Source organism: Choristoneura fumiferana, chromosome 4, assembly GCF_025370935.1.
Source record: "Choristoneura fumiferana chromosome 4, NRCan_CFum_1, whole genome shotgun sequence".
Classification (NCBI taxonomy): Eukaryota; Metazoa; Arthropoda; class Insecta; order Lepidoptera; family Tortricidae; genus Choristoneura; species Choristoneura fumiferana.
Window position 1 is genome coordinate 14,523,168 of NC_133475.1, and position 27,395 is coordinate 14,550,562.

The 27,395-nt window shown below is 37.3% G+C and overlaps 3 protein-coding genes across 4 annotated transcripts in view; all 3 read left to right on the forward strand.

Annotated features, from left to right (window-relative positions):
* The window catches only part of LOC141427523 (uncharacterized), a 131,746-nt gene that overhangs the window by 42,795 nt on the left and 61,556 nt on the right, over positions 1-27,395 (forward strand). The gene's annotated exons all lie outside the window — the stretch shown is intronic.
* LOC141427069 (scoloptoxin SSD552-like) lies at positions 7,313-12,071 on the forward strand. Its single transcript, XM_074086299.1, has 6 exons — positions 7,313-7,383; positions 7,903-8,021; positions 8,889-8,970; positions 9,556-9,722; positions 10,441-10,541; positions 11,630-12,071. Exons 1-6 carry the CDS (start codon positions 7,332-7,334, stop codon positions 11,751-11,753), a joined length of 645 nt encoding a protein of 214 aa, XP_073942400.1. The 5' UTR covers positions 7,313-7,331; the 3' UTR covers positions 11,754-12,071.
* Positions 24,374-26,899, forward strand: LOC141427537 (venom allergen 5-like; the record flags this gene model as incomplete). The annotated part of the gene is given in 5 exon segments (XM_074087071.1): positions 24,374-24,456; positions 24,598-24,716; positions 25,199-25,280; positions 25,903-26,081; positions 26,802-26,899. Coding segments are annotated over 5 exon segments (530 nt in total), but the record flags the coding sequence as incomplete, so codon positions are not given.

Consider the following 27,395-nt stretch of genomic DNA (forward strand, 5'->3'; position numbering starts at 1 on the left):
CATCGTAACATAACTAAATAAGTTTTTGTTAAAAATTACATTTTTAGGGTTCCGGAGCCAAAATAGCAAAAACGGAACCCTTATAGTTTCGTCAAGTCCGTCCGTCCGTCCGTATGTCACAGGCATTTTACTCGAAAACTACAAGATGTACCTTTATATCAATGAAATTTGGAGTACAGATGTCTGGTCAAAGCCGCTATTTAGTTTTGTAGTTATAAAATAAATATAGGGGGGGCAAAACGTAACAGAATTTTTTAAAAAAATTAACTCGCATCATCGTGTGGCACATAGTCTGACAGCTCTTTTTTAAAGATAGTAAGGTTTCTCAAAAACTTAAGATCAAGTGAAGATTTCCGGAAATAATCGCTCCCAAAGTACGACCGACCGGATGGCCGAGTGGTTAGAGAACCTGACTACGAAGCTTAAGGTCCCGGGTTCGAATCCCGGTCGGGGCAGATATTTGTATGAATAATACGAATGTTTGTTCTCGGGTCTTGGATGTTTAATATGTATTTAAGTATGTATTTATCTATATAAGTATGTTTATCCGTTGCCTAGTGTCCATAGTACAAGCTTTGCTTAGTTTGGGACTAGGTCAATTGGTGTCAAGTGTCCCATGATATTTATTTATTTTATTTATTTATTTATTTAAAGTAGCAAAAATTGTACCCCCCTCCATCTTTTAAATCGTTTGTCCGAAAAATATGGAAAGGTAACGCTTAATAAATAATTTTCATCACACTTGCTCGTAAACAGTGTCAAAATATGAAGGCTACCTTGATTGCAACCCCCCAAATAAAACCCTCAACCTTAATGTGCTTGTCATGAAACCCGTGATCGGTAAATGAGTCATTGCGCGTACAAATTTTCCTGTCATGAAGCCCAAGGTCGGTAAATGAGTAAATGTCCGTACTGATGGTGCTGCGCGCGCTACTGCGCATGGCGTAGCAGCAGGACCACATGCACACGCGGCTCAGGCACATGCTGAGAGAGGGGGAGGGCGACGCTGCCAAGAGCGCAGCCTAAGGTATCGTCAATATTTGGAACAATTATATTTTTTCTTTTAGAAATATAAAATTTTACTCGCAAATGTGATGAAAAACATTGTATGTCGCACGGGCGGTACTAGAATTACGAACATCGACTCATTAAAGCCCTCAGTCGACTCTCGTTCGTAATTCCTTATTTACCGCCCTTAAGACACAATGTACTATTTAACGAAAATTGGTTTCAACATGATCGGATATACCGTTTTTGAGTTATTGCCGAAAAACTACGCTTCTCAACAAAAGGACGTAATTGCCGTGAAGATACGCTCTTTTTCTGGTAATAGATTTTAAGACTGTCGAAAGTGTTTTAATTGTGTTTAACGCACATAATATTACTTGATTTTTTTCGTAATGGCTACGGAACCCTATCTTGGGCGTGTCCGACGCGCTTTTGGCCGGTTTTATTAACACTTTAGCTGTCCCTCGCTTTCGTAACTTTCAGGGGAGATACGTCCGTGCATTACAGGTAATGCACAAATGTACAGAATCATCAATTTCTGACGTCACGTAGACGTGGCAGAGCTAGTTTGCAGGTGCATTTCATTTAATGCACGGACAGTTAAAGTCTTAGTACAACATTTTTAGCTGACTGTTCTTTTCGTGAACTGTACTTGTATTGTCACCTATTTCAAGTCGATGCCATTAACCGTTGAAGAGTTCCGTCCTGTGGAGACGATCCTGGCTGGACTACCAGGATGTCACTACCAGATTATTCTAATGTCATGCGATTTACATAAGTATACCAAATTTATCAACTACTGGAAGTTGGTCGAATTTAACTAGCAAGATTTGATTACAGACAGACAGACAGACAATGGGACAGGTCAGGTGCAACTAAATATATAAATACATAAATAGTAAAAAGTAAATTATACAGGTGTGACGAAGAATGAAGATAATAGAATGGTTTCGGAGGCCATTTATATAATACAATACAATGCAATGCAATAGTGGAGTGACGACATCGTGAGTTGCGGGCAACCGATGGATGCAAGTGGTGAGTTGTCGTTCAGGCCTTTGTTCAGCAGTGGACGTTTTCCGACTGGACAAAGGACAAAGGAGTGTATTCAAGGGAAAAGTGGTTTACTAGTGTTTACTCGTCGGAATTTGAAAAAAAAATCAGAAGTCTATTGGTTGCCTCTTTTGTGGAGGCCCCGGGGCCCTGAATGCCCTCCACTAAATCCGGCCCTGGCTCTAGCTCTTGATCAAGGTAGAGCACACACACACACACACACACACAAACACGCACGCGCGCGCACTCACATATTTCCACGAATTTACTTCATTGTACAGCAATATCTATCTACGTAACGTAATGGAATGCCCAGTTTAATTTTGTGGTTTCCTTTCCTTCCTTAAAGGAAGTTAATTAGTTAAGTTTTTTTAACACGCCTTTACTTATTAGCTTCAATTGTAGGTACCTGACTGGTACGTAATTTTTGGAACTCGATTTTATGCTTACTCCTGGTTGTCACAGGTAGGGGAAAACCGGGTAATGGGAGTCAGCGGTCAATGGTAGCCATATACATAGACATATACCGGGTGGGCCCTGTAACAGGAGCAATAAAAACCAAAGGTTCTGCTAGGTACTCAAATGGAACTACTTTAGTTCTGCAACTTTCAAAAATAATAAATAAACGCCCGAAAAAAAACGCCGCCAAAGAAGACAACTAAAAATTTTTAACAAGAAAGTAAAACCGACTCCAAAAAAATAGAAAAATAACGGAAAATGGAACCGACTACAAAACCCTTGAAAATATTTTCTAGGTACCTACTAGCTCGAAGTCGGTGCCTCAGCACGAGCCAGCAGGAGTGGAACATTAGTCGTCTACCTCACCTACATACTATGGGCTGTGCTATGGGTTTCAATCCATCCTAAATAAAACCGTTAATTGCAGTTTTCGAGATATAGGTTTTTCAACATTTCTAAGTCGTTAAATTCTTCCTACAGCATCTTATTGATAGATAAACAAAATAGACCCCAAAACGTGTAACGTTATGAGCTTTCTATCCTAGCACGGGAAACTACTTAAGCCTCATTTATTAGGCACTAGACCGCGACGAAACTAGGAACGAACTCACAGTTATTTCAAATAACCTCCTACGTTAAAATGTGTACTTGAGCGAGCATAATAATATGAAAAGACAGATCCTTTAATTCTATTCATATTGTTGTTTTATAATGAGTGAACCATTTGATATAGCGTATAGCGTTTACACTAGATATTTGATCACATTTAAAAAAATTATAAAGCCTACTACTACTTTAATAGTAGGCATTCTTGTCTAAGCTTGGTTTTCCGCATGTACCTGCTTAGCAGCAAAAATAATAGAAATGTAGGCACAGGATGTAAAACGTACGCCGATATGCTTAAAAGTATATTTGAAAAGCCCGATCTCGCTATTGCTAAAGGTAATCGTTAAATTAATAGAGCTTTCCTTTTTCCTTTCATTAAAGCGATAATCCTTTGCACATTACACCAGGGTTGCCACTTAAGTTTTTGTCTAAAGGTAAGTAAGTATAACAATTTTCATATTGGAAAATCAAATTCTTAAGTCAACGCAATGAGGGCTATCGCGAATGAATTCGCCACTAGAGGCGCTAGTGTAGCGTGAGGTCTCCGAAATGTCAAATCTCATAGTTTTTGAGTGAGCTACGCGGGTTTAATTATAATTAGAATAATTGTGTGAATATTTTGTAATATCTGAAATTAATTATGGCAAATATGCGTTCCGGGGCTATGAATGTCTGTGTTTTGAGACAGTTTTGTTTTTCGGAAACCTTTTTCCTCCCTTTTTTCCGAACAAAACGGGGACTACGCAACACTGTGGCATGATCGATATTTTTATGGTACGGTTTTAAGGTGTATTAAATATGATTTTAATCTAAACTTTGTTTTCACGCCCGTAATAACAGACTTTGAAAGCCATACTTAAAAACCTCACGCAACAGTGCGCCATCTAGTGAGACAAAAAACGATAGCCCTCATAACAAGACACTTCATTAAAAATAAGGTGTTAATTTCACTTTTTAATATATGTCACTACACACACAAAATGGGGTAGGCAGAGCACACGAAACGTTACCGCTTCGGAGCCACTTTTAGCAATTTTAGGTTTAAAGTTTGTCACTAACCAATCAAAAATGGCTGCATAATGCGTATATTTTGCATATAGACAGGGCTCGCTTATACTGGATAATTACAGATACTGAACCTGGACAAATCCTCAGTGCACGTGCACGTGACTGACTCACTCTTTTGAAAACCATCGAGTTAATACGTTCCACTAGAACGATTCCAGATAAAAATTTAACCAACTCCGAGAAAATCACGAAAATAACAAAAAAAAATGCGAAAAATATTTGCATAAAACAATAAAATCTGCAGAAAAGTGACAAGATAGCAGAAAACGCACTTAAATCTTAGGTAGATTCCTGTGGAAGCGCATAATTATTTTTCGTGCTTGTTTTTAGTTATTTTCGTATTTTTTTGGAATTGTATACTACAATTATTTTATTTTTCGCTCTTTAGTGTAACTAATCCATAGCAATATTTTGTAAAAGGTGACGGTGGCGCTTATTCATTACGTTATGTCAATTTCTCGTAATCTTTTTTACAAAATATTTCTTATCCCGATGCAATGCAGGAACGTTAATTGTGAAGAAGTTCCCTTAAGTGTTTCAATATCGATTCCTTTAAGTAGGTACTTAAGAAAAAGATAGTCTTGAATTATGGTTGCTGTGGTGCACTATCAATTGAAGAGATAATGGAAATCAATAAAAACACTGTATATGAGGGAGTGGTGATATAATTAGCTAAAATGTGGGTGAGAAAGTGAAAAAAAAATATTTTTTTGCTTTTTGTGCCAGAAAATAATTGCATGGCTTTTTTAATTAAAATGTAACAAACAAGAGTTAGTATTTGGTTGGCTTAAATTCAAATCATTTATTCAGTAAATAGGCCGCAATGGGCACTTTTACACGTATTTTTTTAAACTACCAGCGCTTTCAGAAAGACCATCCATTGCCAAGAACACAAACAAACTTTTTTGCTGTCACTCTGTTTTACATATGTTTTGTATATGTTTATTCCATTTTGCTTTTGCTGTTCATTTATTCCCCAATATCACAATGGGTTTTAACTAACTGATATAAAGTTTGTGTAACAGTGAGAACAATTTTAAAAGCAATTGCCCTCTTCGAATAATCTGTAAATATTTTCCTGTTTAATTCAAGATATTAATAAGTGAAACAATATACAACTTTAGTAGAACAAGGGGATAATTCAACTTTTTTTTAACTCCCTTACCCTTATAATGCCCTTGTACTACTGAAGGTGCGACTAGTATAAATTAATTTAATATAAATTATTCTTAGGTTCTTGCTTTACTTAATAAAAACAAACAAACAAAATGATTATGATTCCGAATGTTAGACAATAAAGCCTCAGTATGTGAAAAATCCGGTTTACTAATGTTTTTGGGAAAATTATTTAGCAAATTATTAACTCCCAAACTATTTATCCCATATTTTTATTTAGGCGAAATTTCATTTCCCAACTCAACATTTCGCACTGATATCATTTCCCAACTAATGATTCGATAAATTATTATTATGCAAATTATTACCTGGGATTTTTTTAAGATGTCATTTGTGTTTTCGTCAAATCAACAAACAATCAAGCAAGCCAATGACTTTTTTCCGTTCTGTTACAAAAAAAACCTAACATCTTCTGAACCTAACCTATCCAAGTCGCTTCTGCCTAGTCTCGTCTTGCTCGCTCGCTTCGCTCGCTCACCGCCACATAATTTAATATTTATTAATTTTATTATATATCATGACTGATATACCTACCTACCTTATGTATAAAAATTGGCCAAATGTTATTTGACTATTTGTTATTTGCCTTAGCCAATCATTTGCTACATAATTGTTTGCCACATAAAAGTGTGATGAAGTAAAATTTTGCAATATAAAAATGTTGCGAAATAAGAAAAATGCGAAGCAAAGTTATGCCAAGGATTGGTTTGCCAAATGAAACTTCGGCGAAAGGTTGGTTGCTAAGTGAAATTTGGCGAAACATATTTCGCCGAAAAGGCAGTACACCGAAAAATCCAGTATTTAAATAAAAATAGAAATATTTATTCGCTCTTCGCACATATATAAAACATAAATAAAAAAAATACATATTTGATTATATTTGACTGTGTGATTTAAATAGAAAACACTAAACATTCTTGCAGGTTTTAGGCGTTACGTAAATACCTTGTATTTTGCAGTGTTGCACCGAAATTATGAAACTTGGATATTATGTAGCTTAGATGTTGATTGATGCATATTTGAGAAAAAAATGGTGATAGTACCTTGAGCCAGGGTACAGGAGTACTGGGTGTTTCTTTTTAGGGTACTGTAGCCAAAATGTCAAAATAAAACCCTTATAGTTTGCCATGTCTGTTGGTCTGTCTGTCCGTCCAAGGCTTTGCTCCGAGACTATCAATGCTAGAAAGATGTAATTTTGCATGGATATATGTAGCAACTATGCAGACAAAATGGTAGGAAATCAATTTGTATTTTTTTTATGGTACCTCCCATAAACTACCCTTTGTTTGTAAAGTTTTAGCTCCTTTTTTATCTTTTTCCACTGTATAATGTGGGACTCTACTACTGATTATTTTGTATGTGCAACATCTTATACGCATTGAGGCGAGCATGAAATAATTGTATTGACGAGTTCCGGTGGCCACCTGTATTCTTCTTCATCAGTTCCATCTCACCAAACGGTTAGTTAATACAAAAATACCCAAATCATATTATGTGTGCCTGCAATATTATTTTAATGACTTCCCTCGATGGAGGACCCACCCTACAGATCACAGGATATAGATCTACAGATCCTGACTTGGTTAAAATGGGATCACCTCTTGACTTCATACTCTTCCAGATAAAAAATAATTTTGAAAAGAAATCGATAAGCATACATAAAAAAACAGAAAAAACTCCGGCATACAGTTTAAAGAGAACCTCCTCCTTCTTTGAAGTCATTCAAAAAGTAGAGCTACCAGAAGAGTACTCGGTGATTTCCACAACCTGAAAAATAAACTAAATATTCCAATGAATATTAAATACTGTTCGCTGGCAACCCTAATAATAGACCAAACAAAAGTCCCACACTGTAATTGCGTCACAACGTTTTATTGATAACTCTGGGTATATAACGCGAAACTTAACTTACGATTTTACAATTAAAATCACAACTTACAAGAGCGCACAGTCAAAAAATAATGGCACGCTTAGTTATTCTTTTCGCGATCGTTGGCTTTGCGCACAGCAAATGTTAGTGGTTCTTAGTTTAAATTTTATTTTGATTTTTTTAATTTCACCCTTATAGTCAACGGCCGTTAGAAGTAAATCCTGACAAATTTCAAAACTATGAAGTTTCTGAATATAAACAATATGAATCATAGACAAAAATGCAATGCTTAGGTACTTGTGCGTGCGATAGAGTAGTTAATATAGCATTTTTTTATTGGTTCACATTAACAATAATCAGGAACTTATAGTTGTGCAATGTGTCAGGATTGACTTCTTAGCGGCCAGGCACTATAAGTTTAAGGGACTTTCTCACCACCCATTGTTTTTTTTATTTGACAGATAAATGTGATGCCGTCTCCGTCTATTCGATCAAAACAAACAGAGATGGCATCACATTTATCCGTGAAATAAATTTAATCAATAGATGGTGAAACAGGAAGTTACGTAGTTTCCGGAAAAACTTTATTTTTATTTTCGCATAACTGCAGAGGTTGGGTGTGTGAACGTAAATTATTAATGGTGGTAATTTAATTATTTCAGTGATCGATTTATCATGTCGGCAAATTCAAGCCTTTGTCGATGGACACAACTCGAGGCGCCTGAAGGTGGCCAAAGGAGAAGTACATGGTCAACCCGCCGCTTCCAAAATGAAGTCTGTGGTAAGTTGGGCAAATTTTAAACTTTTATTAATTGACCTATATTTTTCTAAGTGGTGAAGTTATCTACATATGTACTGTACCATACAGTCAAGGTCATAAGTATATATGTAACCAAGATGTCATAAATATAATACACCTTTATGCCACTAACCCCAAGGTTTGCACCTACGTGTAGAATAAGTTTTAGATAAAAATAATATTTTGAATGCAAGCTTTTTTGGTTGATTGTACTTTTTGTTGACTTTTCTCGCATTGTCACCTAAACTTCCTACATTTCTGTACCAAATTTCAAGTCGATGCTATTAACGCTTCAGGAGTTCCGTCCTGCGGAGACGGTCTTGGCCGGCCTACCTGGAGACTACCAGATTATTGTATTGCCACTAAGTATGCACTAAGTATGTCAAAATTCAAGTCAATCTGAACTCAGAAAGTGGGTCAAATTTAGCTTCTAAGATTGACCCAAACATAAACACAGGGCAAGCTAAATAAAAGCTTGTAAGCTTGTTAGATAGTCTTGTTAAGCCTTGGTGGCCGAGCGGTTTTACCTATGGCCTCTCAAGCAAAGGATCGTGGGTTCAAACCCTGGCTCGCACCTCTGAGTTTTTCGAAATTCATGTGCGGAATGACATTTGAAATTTACCACGAGCTTTACGGCGAAGGAAAACATCGAGAGGAAACCTGCACATACCTGCGAAGCAATTCAATGATGTGTGTGAAGTTCCCAATCCGCACTGGGCCCGCGTGGGAACTACTGCCCAAACTCTCTCATCTGAGTGGAGGCCTGTGCCCAGCAGTGGGACGTATAAAGGCTGGGATGATGAATCTTGTTAGAAGCGCCTAATGCACTAATAACTGTGCTTCTTGCAGATTTGGGATGAAGAATTGGCCACTAAAGCAGCGCGCTGGGCAGCTCAGAACCCGACCGGACATAACCCTAACAGAACACTTGGTACGTACTAAGTAAAACTTCCACTATCAAATACTGCTACAGTACAGTAGGCAGTAGTAGTAGCATACGAGTAAGTATTAGCTAAGTAAGAGCTACGGAATAAGGTCTCCATGACGTCTTTCCTTACTAAATCTTCTTCTGGACAAAATTGGTGTTAGTTCAGATACTTAACAAAGTAACAAACCCCCTTATTCATAAAACTTAACAAGCCTATGTTAACTAACAAATGCTTTGTCCCTTTCTAACAAATACAAATGTCGAAGTGACAGATAAGGACAAACGAATTTTAGCGGCATTTTAACTAAAATAGGTTTGATTGTCGTTTATGAATAAGGGGGTAAGTATGTATGTACAGTCAAGGGCAACGATATCGACACGGCCAAAGTTACAAAAATATGTATACACGACTTTATGCACTTAACATTTAAGGCCGTGTATACATATTTTTGCAACTTTAGCCGTGTCGATATCTTTGTCCTTGACTGTACTATACTAGTGATTTGGGAAGGTCGGTGGGAGTCGACGTTAAAGTGTCACTCCACTGTTAGGTACTTAAGTATTAAACATTAATTTAATTTTCTTCAGAATCCGGAAGATTTACAACAGGAGAGAACCTATACTGGCACGTTGTCCGCAAACCGAACGTAGACCAAGCTCTCGACGATTGGTTCGATGAATATAAGGACTTCACCTTTGATGCCATAAAGTGGGAGGACTTTGGAGGCAGCAAGCAGATTGGGCATTACACACAGGTATAGCAAAATATCATTTTTAAGTTCACTTATAAAATAATCATGAAGGTAACTTGAAAACGCTCTCTATTCTGGTATGGGCAGCACGCAGCGTCGCATTTCTAGGGGGTAATTTTTGAAATGAAAATTAGAAAATGAAATGGAGTAATGTGTTTAGTTGAAAATTAATTTCTTGATATACTGTAACTAAAATACATTGACAACAACAGAAAATAAAATATGAGCTGGGTCCGAAAACTTTACTCGGCGGTTTAGGGAAGCTGAGCTGAGCATGTAACTTAAACTTGGGACGAGACGTATTGTTTTTTTTTTTATAATTTTAAAACATTTTCGGCCACTTCCTGTTATCCAATAGAGCTAAAATTTGGGATAACTAGGTATGTATGTAAATTAGGTGACTATACGATAATACGGTAGAAAAATTCTGGCTGTCCGGCCAGGATCAAGTGTATTATCTACTTGAAAACTTGGTACGTAAGGTTATATCATGTTGTTTGAATGACTATGCAAGTACATTAAGCAAAAAATCTTGGATTAAAAGATTTTTTTTAACGAAATCTCATAACAACATTAACATCTCATTGTAACAAGTATAAATACTTACCTACCTAGCTATTTATCTCCACGAACGTGACTAATAAAATCGAACCCCGTGGCGCAGCCACTAACGATTTATTTTACTTCTGCACTTTTTATTTATCATTCTTTAAAACTGCAGATGGTTTGGTCCGAGTCTACACACATCGGCTGTGGGATGTCGCAGAGCTACGACTACGGTTTATGGAAAGAGTTCACCGTTGTCTGCAACTATGGCCCTCCGTAAGAACAATTTAGTTAATAAACAAAGCACCGCTCTTGTGAGTTTGCCGTGGCGTCTCTTTACGAGAACTTGCAAGTTGCAATGCAAATACGACAGCACAGTGTGCAGTGACGATTTGCGTTCATTTCTAATGCGTGACGCCAAGGGGATAGCGTTTCAGTGTGGCAAAGCCTCAGAGGCAAAGCCTGTAGCGCGACGGTAGCGCGAAAAGTATTTTCTCTATTCATTGGCATAGTCTTAACATTTTATCTAATCAAATCATCATGGACAGTTAGCAAATTATGTTCGGATTGCGGGCCTTCAATTCTGTTCTATAATGCATGCTCGGCACTTCTTCAGAAAATAGAGCTGGGTCCTTTAATTCTAACTCTGCATGAGGAATTTGTGCCGTTTCTATTGTTTTTAACTGAATAAGGTTATAATTGATACGTACGATAAAAACGTTAGGGTCTCAGATGTTAGGGTAGATAATTAATACAGGAAATTTGCCGTTAGATTTAAACGATAAATAATCTACAACACTACCTACAGGATACTTGGGAGGTTAATTTTTGTTTCGACCTTGTATTATGATCATGCGCCTACCCAAACCCGCGCGCACCAAACACGCAAGCGCGTACCAAACACGCAAGCGCGTACCAAATTTATTAAATGTTTAAGTGTATTAGTTCAAGATAGCCGCTTAATAAAAGCCATCATATTTAACTCTTAATTTTGTCGAATTAAATAAATACTTATATCGGTTGGACGACCGGATGGCCCAGTGGTTACAGAACCTGACTAGGAAGCTTGAGGTTCCGGGTTCGATTCCCGGCCGGGGCAGATATTTGTATGAATAATATGGATGTTTGCTCTCGTCTCGGGTCTTGGACGTTTAATATGTATTTAAGTATGTTTTTATCTATATAATATAAGTATGTTTATCTGTTGCCTAGTATCCATAGTAGGGTACAAGCTTTGCTTAGTTTGGGACTAGGTCAATTGGTTTATGGTCAGCCAGCCCGACGCTGGTCATCGAAACTAACGGTATATTTTGTGCCACGTATCTGTAAAATAATTATGGAAATGTGTTCTTTGCTTTGTGCAGTGGCAACTATATCGGTGAGCACCCGTACCGCACCGACGGGCCAGGAAGCGGGAAGTTGGTGTGCGGCGTCGAAGACTGCAGCCGGCCTTACGGAGATAAATGTTCAGTTGCTGAAGCGCGCTAATTAATACGGTTAAGAGTAAATTTAGTATTGATATTTGATGGTCTTGCATGTATACCTACTGAAGTCGAAAAAATGACACATTTCTACGGATTACCTACCTGTCTACCTCTCATACTGAACGGCCTTCCCAGGCATGTCCTAGACTAGATAAAGTAATAGAAAATTTTAAAGGTATGAATAACTTAATTAAGAAGGCACTGAATATTATAAGCATACGCAGAGACATACGAGTATAGATAAATAAATAGTAATAATATGACAGAAAAATACTCATAATATAATATGTATTTATTAATTCTAATTTTGCTAATGGACAAAATTACGCACGCACTCCTTAGTTATAAAATCTTAATATTTTTTTGCAATAAACAGTTTGAATTGTATTTTGTTTTGTTATTCGAGCTTTCCTAATACAATCTTTAATCGCAATAATATTCTGACGACCGGATGGCCAAGTGTTTAGAGAACCTGACTACGAAGCTTGAGGTTCCGGGTTCGATTCCCGGCCGGGGCAGATATTTGTATGAATAATACGAATGTTTGTGCTCGGGTCTTGGATGCTCAATATGTATTTATTTAAGTATGTATTTATCTATATGTATAAGTATATTTATCCGTTGCCTAGTATCCATAGCACAAGCTTTGCTTAGTTTGGGTTGGGACTACTTAGGTCAGTAAAATTGGTGTGAAGTGTCGATATTTATTGCTTAACCAAATTAGAACCTAGGAAAATACGAGACCGCGAATAACGCCGACTACGTAGCGGTTTATTTATTGTTACAACTAGCTTTTGCCCGCGGCTTCGCCCGCGTCCAATTCGGTTATCGCGCGCTGTTCCCTCGGAAACTGTGCATTTTTCCGGGATAAAAAGTAGCCTATGTCACTCTCTGGCCCATAAACTATCTCTATGCCAAAAATCACGTCGATCCGTCGCTGCGTTTTAAAGTGAAAGACGGACAAACATACAAACATACAGTCACAAACATACAAACACGTATGTTTGTATATAGTATGTATAAATGAATAAGATGGTTAGTGAAATAAATATGTTTATTCCTTCTACCAGCGACAATTGGGAATATTACTGAAATTTTCTACCGTCAGAGTGCAGTGCGGTCCCTCTCGCTCTCGTATTGAATATCGTATATATCGATAAGTATGTGACATAATATGGTATTACTAGCTTTTGCCCGCAGCTTCGCCCGCGTTAAACTTGGAGCAACACACATCCACTTTCCGCGATCCTTTTTTCGTGTTTTGATTAATTTTCGGAGGATTACATGGAAATACAAATACGGAAAGACCTTCCTTTAGACAGATGGTGCAAATTTTGTAATACAAAAATATACCCACATACGTAACCAATTATGACTCTTACCAGCTCCGAAACCCCGCTTCGCCGATTCAGACCTGAAATTTTAGAAAACGTTAAAGTACCTACTACGCGTTTCTTTTGCCCGCGATTTCATACACCATATAGGATTATATCCCGAGAAATTGTAAAGTAGTGCACCCTAATGCACCTCTGCATTACTTTAGGTCCATCCACGCCAAACTTCACACCGCAGCATGCTGAACGGTTGCGTCGCTCTGAAAATGAGCTCTGATTGAACTCGAAACGCGCCTGTGTAAAGCGGTGGTGGTGACAGATGGATTTGTGTGATTTGTGCGCTCCCACAGTGTGGAGGTGGAGGAACTGCATGAACACACATTGCATGGGCACAAAATCAGCTATCATAAAGGTCGCGGGTGGGCAAAGTAAACCTAATTGCATGCCAAATTTGAAGTTTCTAATAATTATAGTTACGCAAATAGGGTCATTAATTAAAAGTGAAAATATAAATCCAATTTTATTTCCTGTCCCGTGGGAATTTCGAAAAATCCTTTCTTAGCGGATGCCTAGTCATAACATCTACCTGCATGCCAAATTTCAGCCCGATCCGTCCAGTGGTTTGGGCTGTGCGTTGATAGATCACTATGTCAGTCAGTCACCTTTGAGTTTTATATATTTAGATTTAAGTTATTTTTTTGGAAATATAGCTCTATCGTTACTATCGATCTAATTTAAAATATCATGTTATTTGTTACTTTACTAATAAATATATCATGATTTCTATAGAGGTACTAATACTCTATGGACATGATCTGTCATGGCTACAAAATATAAAGAGCACTGACGTTGTCATGGGTTTGCGCTAGTGTCGCCCCCTGCACTGCACAGAGCTTTGCTTAATATGCCCTGTTATAATGGGAAATAATAAGTGCAGCGACTAAAGTTTTATTTAGCATCCGTAACGGAACATCTGTTTTTGTATGTAAGCAACGGGTTAATAGAAGACCTTCTATTAAACTAATATGCCATCTTTACAATACCAGCAAATTATGCAAAATCGAGCGACAATTTACAAACAACAAATAATATAAATCGGCTACCGATAAATATATTATCTTCAAAATTGATGATTTGGCGACTAATATTGTAAATCAGCAACTTAATTTATTTTTGAGCTTCAATATCTGTCTACTAATTTAATCAAAATCAACTCCCAATAAAGAGCATCGTAAATAATGTCTTAGCAACTAAATTAATAATTCGTTTTCTTTTTTAATGAAAATTAGCAACACACCTCGTGGTGCGCTGCGCGGGAACAAGAGCGCGTACGCGCCGTAACCGGCCGGCACGCCAATGAGCGTACCTACTTTAACAAAAATACACTCATTCCATAATAAGTTAGTTCGTTACCTTTTGAACCTCATCAGAGTAGAAAATAGAAGCCCCGCCATAGCAGGGTTTCGTCGACTTTCTGACGGGCCGCTTTTGCCTTGATACACAACACAGAAGAAATTATAGGTTCGGTCGTTACCTTTTGTACCTCAAAGCAGAAAATAGAAGCCCCGTCGTAGCGGGGCAGAGCGGAGGCAGTGGAGCGGAGGCAGCGCAGTGGAGCGGAGGCAGCGTAGTGGAAGCAGCGTATAGTAAAGTGGAGACAGCGGAGCGGAGTGGAGTACCACGGAGCAGAGGCATCGGAGTAGAGGCAGCGGAGCAGAGGTAGTAGAGCGGAGGTAGTGGAGCTGAGCGGAGGCAGCGGAGTAAAGCGGAGACAGCGGAGCGGAGCAGAGTACCATGGAGCAGAGGCAGTGGAGCAAAGCGGAGGCTGCGGATAGGAGGCAGCGGAGTGGAGGCAGTGGAGTGGAGCGGAGGCAGAGGAGTGGAGGCAGTGGAGCGGAGTGGAGGCAGCGGAGCTCCGCTCCGTTCCGTTGCCTCCGCTGTACCACACTGACTCCGCTCTGCTGCTTCCGCTCCATAGTTTGTCACCACTCCGTCGCTTCCGCTTTACTCCTCTGCCTCCACTCCGTTGTCTCCTCTTTACTCCACTGCCTCCGCTCCGCTTTGCTGCCTCCACTCCGCTGCGCAGTCTCCGCTCCACTCCGGTGCCTCTGCTCCGTAGTACTCCACTCCACTCCCTGTCTCCGCTTTACTCCACTGTATCCACTTCGCTACCTCCGCTCCGCTGCCTCTACTCCACTCCGCTGCCTCCACTCCATTGCCTCCGCTTTACTCCACTGCCTCCACTCCACTCCACTACCTCCGCTCCGCTGCCTCCGCTCCGTTGCCTCCGTTCCGCTCCGTGTTCCGCTCCGCTCCGTTGCTTCCGCTCCGTTGCCTCCGCTCCGTTTCTCCGTTTCTTTCTCAGTTTATTGAAAAAAAAATAGTTTATTGAAAAAGTATCGCATAACAAAACTGCATTGCGGTTGGTCCCACACAAGGCAAAGTCTGTCACGTGGCAACCGGGATTCGGGTACAAAACTCTTTACATGATTTAGCTTAAAACTTAAAATTTAAACACACTGGGTAATTTAAAAAAAAAAAGAAGAGAAAAAACTTAAATAGGTAAAGTGACAAAACAGGGGGAGGGTTGGTTAAACCAAAACAGTAGGTGTGTATGCAACTGTATGTGTGTGTGTGTGTGTGTGTGTGTGTGTGTGTGTGTGTGTGTGTGTGTGTGTGTGTGTGTGTGTGTGTGTGTGTGTGTGTGTGGTGTGTGTGTGTGTGTGTGTGTGTGTGTGTGTGTGTGTGTGCGCTCGCCAGTGTGCGTAAAAGTAAAAGTTAGGATAGGTGGGATTTACTGTAGCCACCTAGGCCACAACCCTGAGCAGGCTCTCAGTTTCACTGTAATTTAGACTACTCAGCCAATTAAAAACAATGAACCTGGCTTCGCGCGGGGCGGCTCTTGATATGTTGCAAATTTTTATGATTGAATTATAAAGAAAAGGGTGCAGAAAGCCCGGCAACCTCTAAATCCACATCCTAAATTCCCATTTGTTTCATCATCTGTCCCGATTTTAATAAAATCAGACCTGGCAACATTTATACCTACTCAGGTGACTCATTATTCTGACTGAATAGTTTTTTCTGCTAATACGCAGAAAATATTTATTCAGTCATATCTTGAGTAATAAATAATCAAAAAAACGGCCAAGAGCCTGTCGGACGCGCCCGAAATAGGGTTCCGTAGCCATTACGAAACAATTAAGTAATATTTTTCTGAGGTTTTCGTATTTTGTACGGAATATTCCAAGTTTAGGTATATTTTATACCTTAGGCTGCTATTTACTCTTAAACTACTAATAATTCTCAAGAAAACTTAACCGTTATAGTTTTCCTTTTAACTTTGATATACTTACTACCACCCTGAATTTTTTTTATATTTTCCACCCACCGGTTTAGATTTTAGAGGGGGGGGGGGCTCGATTTTAATTACCCCGTACTACCCGTAAGATTGGATGAGGAAAAAAATCACCCCCACTTCACGTCTAAGGGACGTACCCTAAAAAATGTTTTCTGATTTTTTTATTGTACCATTTTGTCAGCATAGTTTACATATATATTCGTGCAAAATTACAGCTTTAAATAGCATTGATAGTCCCCGAGCAAAGCCGCGGACGGACAGACAGACAGACAGACAGACATGGCGATACTATAAGGGTTCCGTTTTTGCCATTTTGGCTACGGAATCCTAAAAAAATACATGTTGCTTGCTCAGAATATTTCAGTGTAAACACCTCAGCTGATAATGTTATTATTTATGTACCTACCTAAGCTTTATATCCGTTTCCGCTATACAGGTACAATTGGAACTGATTCATATTGTTAATGAAATGAATAATGACTATAATGAGATGTATGTGAAAAATATGGAAAAAATAATTAGGATTATTTACTTTTTTGTATGCTGAGCTGTACAAAATCTGTACGTTGTTTGTGGCCGTGCCCACCCCAGTATGGTCTAGTGCCCACTCCAGGGTGTGGGACTACCGATTAGAAATTCTGTAATACTTCTATCACCTTGATATCTTCACACAAAAATCAAGGCCAGCCCCCCCTCCCCCCATCAAAAATTGTTTTTATTGTTATTTTTTTACAAAGAGGATTTATTTTTATGTTATTTGGCGGTGTTGGAATGGTATAAGAATAAAATGTAACAAAATCCTCACAAAATCCAACCAACATATTTTTTAAATTTTGACACTGTTGCTTTTTGATTTTAATCGTCAAACTAATATGACTGACAGGTCGTTAAATAAGGCTTTTTTAGAAATGTCACTTAGAGTGGTCACTCATTCAAGAATGGAAAAAATTTTTTTTTGAAGTTTTGTCTTACGTGTTTTTTACAGAAATGTTAAAGATGGAGACTCAATTTTCTTTCTGGACATATATACTATTTAGATAACCAAACTGAAAAAAAGACGGTATTATAGAGTTCAATAAGTACTTTTTGAGAAAAGTCATATTTCATGAATTCGGGTTTTTTTTTTCGGCTGAATCACTGGGAATTTTTCAACAAAATTTTGCTCAATGTACTACTAGATGTAAGCAACTGTAGAAAAAAAACCAGCTCTAAATCATAAAGGGCATTTTTTCTTCCCTTATCCTGATACGGCCTTTAAATCTTAGAACCTTAAACAATAGGTATGTCCTTAAAAAATAACTTTCATGGTGTTTGCTTTGATTGACACTATCGCATATAATTAAAATATGTTATTGCGTCTTTTAAAACAACCATGTCGACAGTGACATGATTACACAGAACCTTTAGCTCGTCATGAGCTCGTCTCAAGCTTGGCATAATAAGTAGTGAGTGATTCTCACTGTTCTGTTTAAAAAGCACGTCGAAGTCATTGCGATTTAGCACGCTGTCGCCTATCTTGAAGTCTTTATCCGCTTGTCCATAATCTAATGAGATGACGTACTGGATGGACGAATACTTGCCAAGATTTTCTTTCAGGGTTACCACGTTTAGAGTTTTCATTAGCATTGTTACTAAATATATTAATATCATCATTATCATCGTCAGTTACAAGACGTTCATTGCTGTTCCATGTCCATTGCGGCTCTGCGCCCGCCCGCATACCACCGAACTTTTTAGGGTTACATACATAGTTGTACAAGGACTACTTAATAAAATAACTCTTGTAGACGTTATACGAGAACAAATTATTATGACATTTACCTAGTATTTAATTCATTATTACTACTTAATTAATAACATTTTATCAGAAGGTAGGTATTATTAATTTAATCGATACACATCTTGTAATTAATGGGCATTTAATTTTATTAGGCGTGATTGTGGTCAAACCTAGTCAAACGCAAGCCTATTTATTTCTAATAGGTAATAAAAATTGTTTTATCTTTTTATACGATTTATCGTAACTTAGGTATACATTACAATTTGATCTATTTTTTAATTATTTAGCATGAATTAATCTGACAAAAATTAATGAAAGAAATGAATAAAGACTACATTGTTTTTTCAACGAAATCAGGCAGTTTCAGAAAATAAAATTAAGTCGCCAGTCCACCACACATGACTTTTTATTGCTGCAAATAAGTTCACCTGTCTATTAATATAAGTATAACATGCGGAAAAAGTCATTAATAATTTGGAAAACATCATGTGTAGGTTAGGTACTACAAGTAAATTGGAGGTAATTTTTTTCTCGGCTAAACTCATAGTTTCAAGTATCGTGGAATATATATTAGGGATCCATTTGCAGAATATTAAGCTTGAAAGTACTGCTCATTTTTTTTGAGTCAATTAAGTACAATTAAATTTGCCGCATATAGTTTTAAATGTGTTTCTGAAACTGTAAACTATCCAAGATATATTTCAAGACTATCCTGTAGAACCCTGTAGGTTAGATTTGGTTAGTTTCATAACAATTCTAAAGTATTTACAATTTTAAAATAGAAATCATTCATCCATGTATAACAGTTGAGAAATGAGTCATTCGGGAAAAATATTTTCGCGAAAAATGAGAGAACCCGCTTTTATCGATGTTAAAAGTGAAAAGCCATTCGGTTCGGTGAGAGTCATCATCCCAGCCTATATACGTCCCATTGCAGGGCACAGGCCTCCCCTCTTGCACGTTCTCTTTTCTGTCGCGTTTAATCTGTATTATCTTATCAGTAAATATTCAGTTAGTTGCATCAAACGTTTTCTAATTTGTTCAAAGCCTAACTATAACGACTCTTTAGACTTATTTTTTTAACAATAGTTTGGACATCATTTGGCAATTTAAAAAGTTACTTTACCGCACAAGTGCGGTAAGTAAAATCCATACAACTTTTCTGCACACTTGTGGATGCGTGCAGGAATCACTAATTTTCTATGGATATGTTGACCCACGTCAAGAGGCACTTTCCGAGCACGTGCATTGTAAATGTATTTATTAAAATTACTACTTGAACAACTAATACGGTTAGAGACCTCCTAGTAGGTATTCAAGATACCTGTGACAGAAGGCCCCGCAAAGGGCTTGTGCAGGTTTCCTCACAATGTTTTGCTTCACCGTAAAGCTCGTGGTAAATTTCAAATGTAATTCCGCACATGAATTTCGAAAAACTCAGAGGTGCGAGCCGGGTTTGAACCCACGATCCTCTGCTTGAAAGGCCATAGGTCAAACCACTCGGCCACCACGGCTTCTTCGGTGAGAGTGCTTGGCTTTGAGTGCGTAGACTTAACTGTTAAGTCTTAACATAATATTTATTTAATTCTTTTTTGTGGAGGTAGCTCCATTCCATATGAGATTCAATTATTTTTTATTTTAAAAGTACGCTGGATATACACTGGACCTAGATTAGTCATAAAGTAAAATTGGGTTAGGTAAGTAAGTACGAGGTGTCTTATATTACTCATACAGGACACAAGGAAGTTAAGGAAGTTATTGAGTGGGTGAGTTTATTTGAAATATTATAATTAATCACAAGGAAATTAATTGTAGCTCAAAAAGTTTTTCATGCTTTTTGAACATGAAATTTCAATATAAGCTTTTGTTCCTAACTACGAGCACAGGTTCTAACCACTTAAGTACTTTATGTAGTAGGTACTTACTAAAGGTTACATACATAATACATGCATAGCATAAATCCCATTTCCTTTAGGATCGGGTTTAATTTATTTATTTATTTAAGTAGAGCAAACAGAAGTAAGTGTAAACATTATTTTCTTATAAAATAGTTTTAGAGACTAACATGCACTTTCTTCCTACCCAGCTCCCACTAAAACATGTAAGTGGTATTTATAAATGGACTACTACACTGTACCTGACACAAAACCACTCAACATAGGATCTCCTACAATTTATTTTTAAATTTCTGCCTAGAATTATTGAAAATATCAGTCGATATGAACAGCTTGTTGTAGGTAGTGCAAAAGCGGCGCAAAGGCGCGCGCACGCCCGCCTTGCTGGACGAGGTGGGGACGGCGAACAAGGATGCGGAACGAAAAGTTGTGCGCGCAGGGACTCTAAAGTTAATGCGCTCAAGGTGCTCCGTACTATTATAGTTCCCTTTACATACCTATATTATATAAGGTTAACACATCAGTCACCTTGCGTCTAGATTCAAGAGATGGTATTTTGTAATACGCCAATAAATTAGAATAGCTCATTCTCTTCCCTGTCATACGCCTGTGCATAGCCCGCAAGATTTTTTTCTGAACCATTTCAATAGATTTGCAATATTTGGCATACAATGGGTTCCAGACCACTGACGCATAATCGAGACGCATAATTGTAAATTTAAAAAAAACGTTACGTGTACATCCTACGACTAGGCTTAAATCAACTATAGAGACCGTATTAAAATATAATTTCTTTAAATAATAGTAATTTGTTGCAATATTTCTACCACTAGACTTCATTAGCAGTTTCGCTGGTTCTGAATTTAATTAGGTCTGAATTTAAAGGCCGGATGGGATTTATTTTACATCGTTATCTTCGTTTAAGTTGGATGAACTTTAATTAGGTTGTACGTTTATGTAAAATTTCAAATCTCTTTATTAATTGGTTAAGATTTTGGGATTTTAGATGAATGCATACAATGCCTACATGTTATTGCAAAAGTCCAGCTCAATGTATGAAATTTTATTCGAATCCGTACCGCCGATTTAGCACGAAAGAGTCACACACGCATTTACGCAAAATCTTTCCCATTTATAATAAAAGTAGTACCTAAGTATTTGTCATACCCTTATAAATGGCAATTAAAGACGCAACCGCGGTATCCATCCACGTAATGGAATCCCCAGGTCGATTCTGTCGTTTCTTTTCCTTAAATGTAAGTTAATTACTTAGTTTAGTTTTTAAAATATGGCCCTCTCCATTAGAGCATAATTTTGACATTGTTTGATAAGTTTTTCCATTGTACGGTAAAAATGAAATATGAGAGGCACAAGTACCAGATCAACTTTCCTTTGATGGCTTTTCCTTGGAATTTAAGTCAAAATTTCTTTACTCAATTTAGACTTAAGAAGCTCTTATAAATATCAAAAACTTTCACCAACTGGTTTGGAAAAACCTCTGTTGAGAAGAACCCGGTAAGAAATTCAACGAGGTATATTTTTTTCAAAGAGATTTACAATATTATTTAATGGCACAAAACAAATTTAGAACAATTTGAAAATATTGTTTTACTAGATCGCGACAAGACTATATATACATATAGGAACGGACTGACAGTTATTTCATACACCTACGTCAAAATTTCCCTATACCGGGTGTAGCTGGTAGGTAATACGAGCAAAAAATTAAAACATAGATCGGCTTCGTCAAACTGAAAAACATTAGTTCAGCGACTTTTAAAAATAATGGAGTCTTTGAATTTTCCTTTTTTCATACAAATTATATACTGCTATCAATGTACGCCATCCTAGAACACAACTGACGTCGCCTGTCACGCTACAAACATCAAGCACTTAGCTTTACATTGCTTCTTCGAATAAACTGAAAAGTGTAATAAAATTTAAAAAAAAACTAATTATTTTTAAAAGTCGCTGAACTAATGTTGTTCATTTTGAGGAGTGTGATCTATGTTTTAATTATTTGCTCATATTACAGGCCACACCCGGTATGAAATGGCAGATTCTTCAATCCTATTCGTAATTAGTTGCAAGAATGAACGAAATATACCGGGTGTGGCCTGTAATACGAGGAAAAATTAAAACATAGATCCTCCTCGTCAAACTGAACAACATTAGTTCAGCGACTTTTAAAAATAACAGAGTCTTTAAATCTTCTTTTCTTTATACAAATTAAATACTGCTACCAATGTACGCCATCCTAGAACACAACTGACGTCGCACTACAAACATCAAGCAAAAATGCTTTACATTGCTTCTTTGAATAAACTTAAAAATGTAATAAAAATGAAAAAAACTAACTATTTTTAAAAATCGCTGTACTAATGTTGTTCACTTTGACGAGTATGATCTATATTTTAATTATTTTCTCATATTACAGGCCACACCCGGTATAAGATTTGAAAGAATACACAGAATAATGCTTATGTTATGAGCAAATTCGAAAAACCCGAACGCTATCACCAAATGTTATAGTTAAATGAATATAGAGCTTTTCCTCTTTCTTTCCTTATAGTAATAAGGAACGAACACTTTACACGAGGGCTGCTACTAAAGTGTTTACTTTTTAGCTGCTGTTGCTGTTTTTTTAACTGTAGGTAGTTTTTTCTAAAGATAAGTTTAATATTTTTACATTGGTGTGGGGTACATTATGAAAAATCTCAAAAATTCGCTCATTCTTAAAAACCACTCCTCAGATATTTTTATACAGTCATTAAAGAATACCATTAAAATGAGCATCTTTGTTTGTTAGTGAAATTATAATTCGCGGATATAAATACCCGAGTCTTAAAAAAAACCGCGTTTATTTATTTATTCAAGCCAAAAATTATATGTATAAGGTATAATAATAATATGCTGATGTTATGCAATAAGTTCTGAGGTTGGTTGAAGAAAAGTCGACCTAATTTTTGTACCTACGGCTTCGTTTGGATTAATAATTAGTTCCAAGATAGGTTGAAGAAAAAACGACCTAATTCTTGTACTGCTTCGTTTGGATTATAATAAGTTCTGAGGTAGGTTGAAGAAAAGTCGACCTAATTCTTGTACTGCTTCGTTTGGATTAATAAAACCCACGGCCACGCTACGCATCACTTTCTTCACGATAGAGGATAAGAATAATTAACACGAGGCTAGCTCAGGACTGTAGGCTGGATATATACGAACATCTGCATATGTGCTGTTCAAACTCTATTATCTTTATCGCATCGTGTGCTAGTACATTGTCTAAGCGAAACAAAAACTGAGTGCCGCTCTTTGAAAGTTTCTTTGCTCACCAAATTTTTGTATACGCCTAGGAAAGACGAATCTCAGTACACACCCCGCTAGCTAGTAACAGTTTTTCGATCTTCAAGTGGATTTTTTTCCATTGCGTCGTCCTCACTGTACGTATAGATTGCTGCTTTGTCAGGGGTTCATAGCAGCATATCCAAGACTCGTCAATACTTACAATGTTAGAAATTTCATGTGAATAGTGTCTATAAAATTTGCTACGCATAAACTTGCACTAATCTACTCACTGGGTTTTTGCTCTTCGGTCTGTATAATATACGCTATCCGACATTGGAGAGGCGAAAATGATCATGTAAATCTAAATGTTTAAATTTGCGGGTGATTCCATATAATGACAACCTTATGTTCGATTTCCTGTACCTAGTATTCGATTTCTTTACAGTAAAGAAAAATAGAGACCCCCTGAACCGATTTAGATCAAATTTTGCATGGACATATCTTGAGATCCTAGTATATACAATACAATAAAATTACTCTTTATTGTACACCAGAAATAGTAAGCGATACAGAAAACAGGTACACAGAGATAATTACAAGGTAAGCAATAGGCGGCCTTATATACTTTTATAACATAGTTTTGTCTCGTAAAATTGCATAGATCCTGCGGAATAATGGTAAACGAATTCGGCGCAGATTGAGTCGCCGGCAACACCTCGTTAGCTATATTTTTGGAAGAACTAATTTACGCTTAAAATAAAAGTAGAGCCACAATCCATAATCTGATGGAGTCATTCACAAGCTGAAAAATAAATTTTAAACCAATGAAAACTATTCGATGACAACCCTAATAATTAGTCAAAGAATCCCGCATTATAATTTCGTCACAACAACGTTTTATTGTTTGCGCGCTCTGACTGTTTGCTCTGGGTATATAACACAAAACAAACACCTTACGACTTACAATCAAAATCACAACTTGCGAGCGTACAGTCAAACAATGGCACGTTTAGTTATTCTTTTGGTGATCGTCGGCTTTGCTCACAGCAAATGTTAGTGATAGCTTCGTATTTTTTTTTAAATTATTATTGAACCCGGTCTTAAAATGCGAAAGTTTTTTTTTGTAATTTTCGCTGAAATTAAATTGTGTCAGTGAAAATTAATTAATAATGGTGGTAATTGAATTATTTCAGTGATCGATCTATCATGTCGGCAAATTCACACCTTTGTCGATGGACACAACTCGAGGCGCCTGAAGGTGGCCAAAGGAGAAGTATATGGTCAACCCGCCGCTTCCAAAATGAAGTCTGTGGTAGGTCACATTTTTTAATTATTTAAATTTACTGCTATTTTTTTAAGTACTGCATAATATTGCAGTAAAAGCATTACCTATTGCAAACGCTGAAAGAATCTAAACAATTACAGTCTACTCATGTTTTTAAACATTGACTAATTTTTAGAAGAAAGAAGACGCCAACTTCCTAACTTGCAAAAATAATTTATAAAATTATGTTTGCAATTTGCGTGCAAATAATATTTAACTATTTAATCTTTTTTATTTATGTAATGTATCTCGAGCATAAGTGGGTAAAGTTGGAAAATGGGTAATTTCATTGGCGTACTAATCTTAAATGTTGGCAATAAACAATTAAAATAGTACCTACCATAATTAGTATCTTCTTACGAAGAGAATAAATTGCCGCTTTGGCTACTCAATCTTGTAAATAATATCTAATACATTATTAGTTCCTGTAGTTTCAGAGTAGTACGTACTCAAAATTGTGCTTCTTACAGATTTGGGATGAAGAGTTGGCCGCTAAAGCAGCGCACTGGGCAGCCAAGAACCCAAACGGACACAATCCTGACAGAACAGTTGGTAAGTACCTACCTACTACCTTCCTACCGAAACATCCAATATCAAATTATACCTACTACCACAGTACCTTAAATGCAAATTTATGGAAAAAGGTCCCCAGCAGAGTAAAGTTTTTCTAACCAAATCATGTGGAAAACTTTTGTTAAGACAAGAAACTTAAATTGAAGTACCAACGAATTTTTAAGGCACATCTTTCGTTATTAATCGTTAGTTATTACATTTCACTTATCACATTATTAAAGTCGTATATTTTCACAAACAAAACTTGAGTTCTTAATACACTGGCCGAGATTCCGAAGTGATTGCTGGCAACTTTTGCGTCCTACGTAAACTTTACACCTCAGCATCAGCATAAATAGTGCCAATGGGAGTTAACAGGAGGTAATAAGCAGTATAAAATCAATATATTTTTAAGCCAAGCAGGCTTCTCATAGGAGCTTGGAGTAGTATAGATGATTTAGTTTATAAATAAGTATAGAAGTTTTAATAAATTTCTCCTTGAAAAAAATTTTGGTACGTACGAACTAGTGGTTTGGAGTGAACGTTTCGTAAGACAACCCAATCTGGTTGTTACGGTGCCGCACCCTTGTCACTTACTAACCGTTCGTTTTGTTTTCTTCAGAATCCGGAAGGTTTACTACAGGAGAGAACATATACTGGTACTCTACGACAGCCAGTTCCTACAAATTGAACGCAGACGACGCTCTCGAGGCTTGGTTCGATGAACATAAGGACTTCTACTTTGGTGCCATAAAGCCGGAGGATTTTGGAGGCAGCAAGCAAATTGGGCATTACACACAGGTATTTAAAAATTATAAAAGGGTCCCTTGAAAACGCTCTCTATTTCGAGAATGAGAAACGTCAAATTTTTCGGGACTACTTTTTGAATTACGCCCATAGCAATATTACGAGTATAGGTAGAGTCATTCACGATGACGCGTGCCGTGGTTCTTATTACAATGTCATTTATAGTCAAATTAACCACAAACGCGTTTTATACGCATTATTGTAAGTAATATTCCTGACGTTTCGGCAACGTTACAGTTGCCGTGGTCACGAGTAGACAGTGTGGGGTGCATCTGGCCTAGCACGCGAGTTCTTCGAACTCTTGATCACTAATATGCCGCAGTCGTATCACGAAACTACCCGCACTTGAGCAATAATAGCGTGATAAGTCCCGGTTGTGGTATTTTGACTATGAGTGAGAATCACGAAAGTTTAAAAAGTTATAATGTCATTTATGTCTAATTTTGACAATATCACACGTCTTCGCGGATGGCACTAGGTATAGGTACCTACTCCTTAAGAATGGTGGAAATGTGTTAAGTAGTTACTTGTTTAAAAACCAAGTGGAGTAACATGTTAGATGAGAATTGACATGTGGACTTGCACGATAATTTTGTAGAATGCTTATCTATATTTCCACGAACATGACTGCAAAAATGTCGCAGTCCTGACCCAGCCACTAACGGTTTATTTTACTTCTGCAATTTTTAATTTATTACCAATTTAAAACTACAGATGATTTGGTCCGACTCTACACACGTCGGCTGCGGGATCGCGCAGAGCCACGACGGCGCATGGAACAAATTCACAGTTGTCTGCAACTATGGCCCTCCGTAAGAATAATTTAATAAATACATAAGTACCTAACTCATAAAGTTCTGAGGTTAATGTTAAAAACCTTTGCCACTCTGTGGGTTTGGCGTGACGTTTTTTTACGATAACTTACAAATCTGACAATGTGCAGCAATTTGCGTTAATTTATAAATACAACGCGCAACGGCCGCAACGCCGGCCGAGACCTGCAGGGCTACTACGAAACTCGAAGTTCGTGTCGTGCGTCCCTCTGATAATATTTAATACGAGAGCAAGAGGGAAGGTACGACACGAACTTCGAGTTTCGAGTTTCGTAGTAGCCCTGCAGCGCGACCGACAGCGCTGAAAAGCCTAGCCACCTACGAATAATATTCTCTTAAAATGTGGTCTGATAGAACTCTTCTTATATATAAGTTAATGTGTCTACTCCAATAATAATAATTATTCGTGATAGACTTTTGTATTCTTTAACAACGAACAGTACACACACAAAACAATACGAGTAGACACATTAAC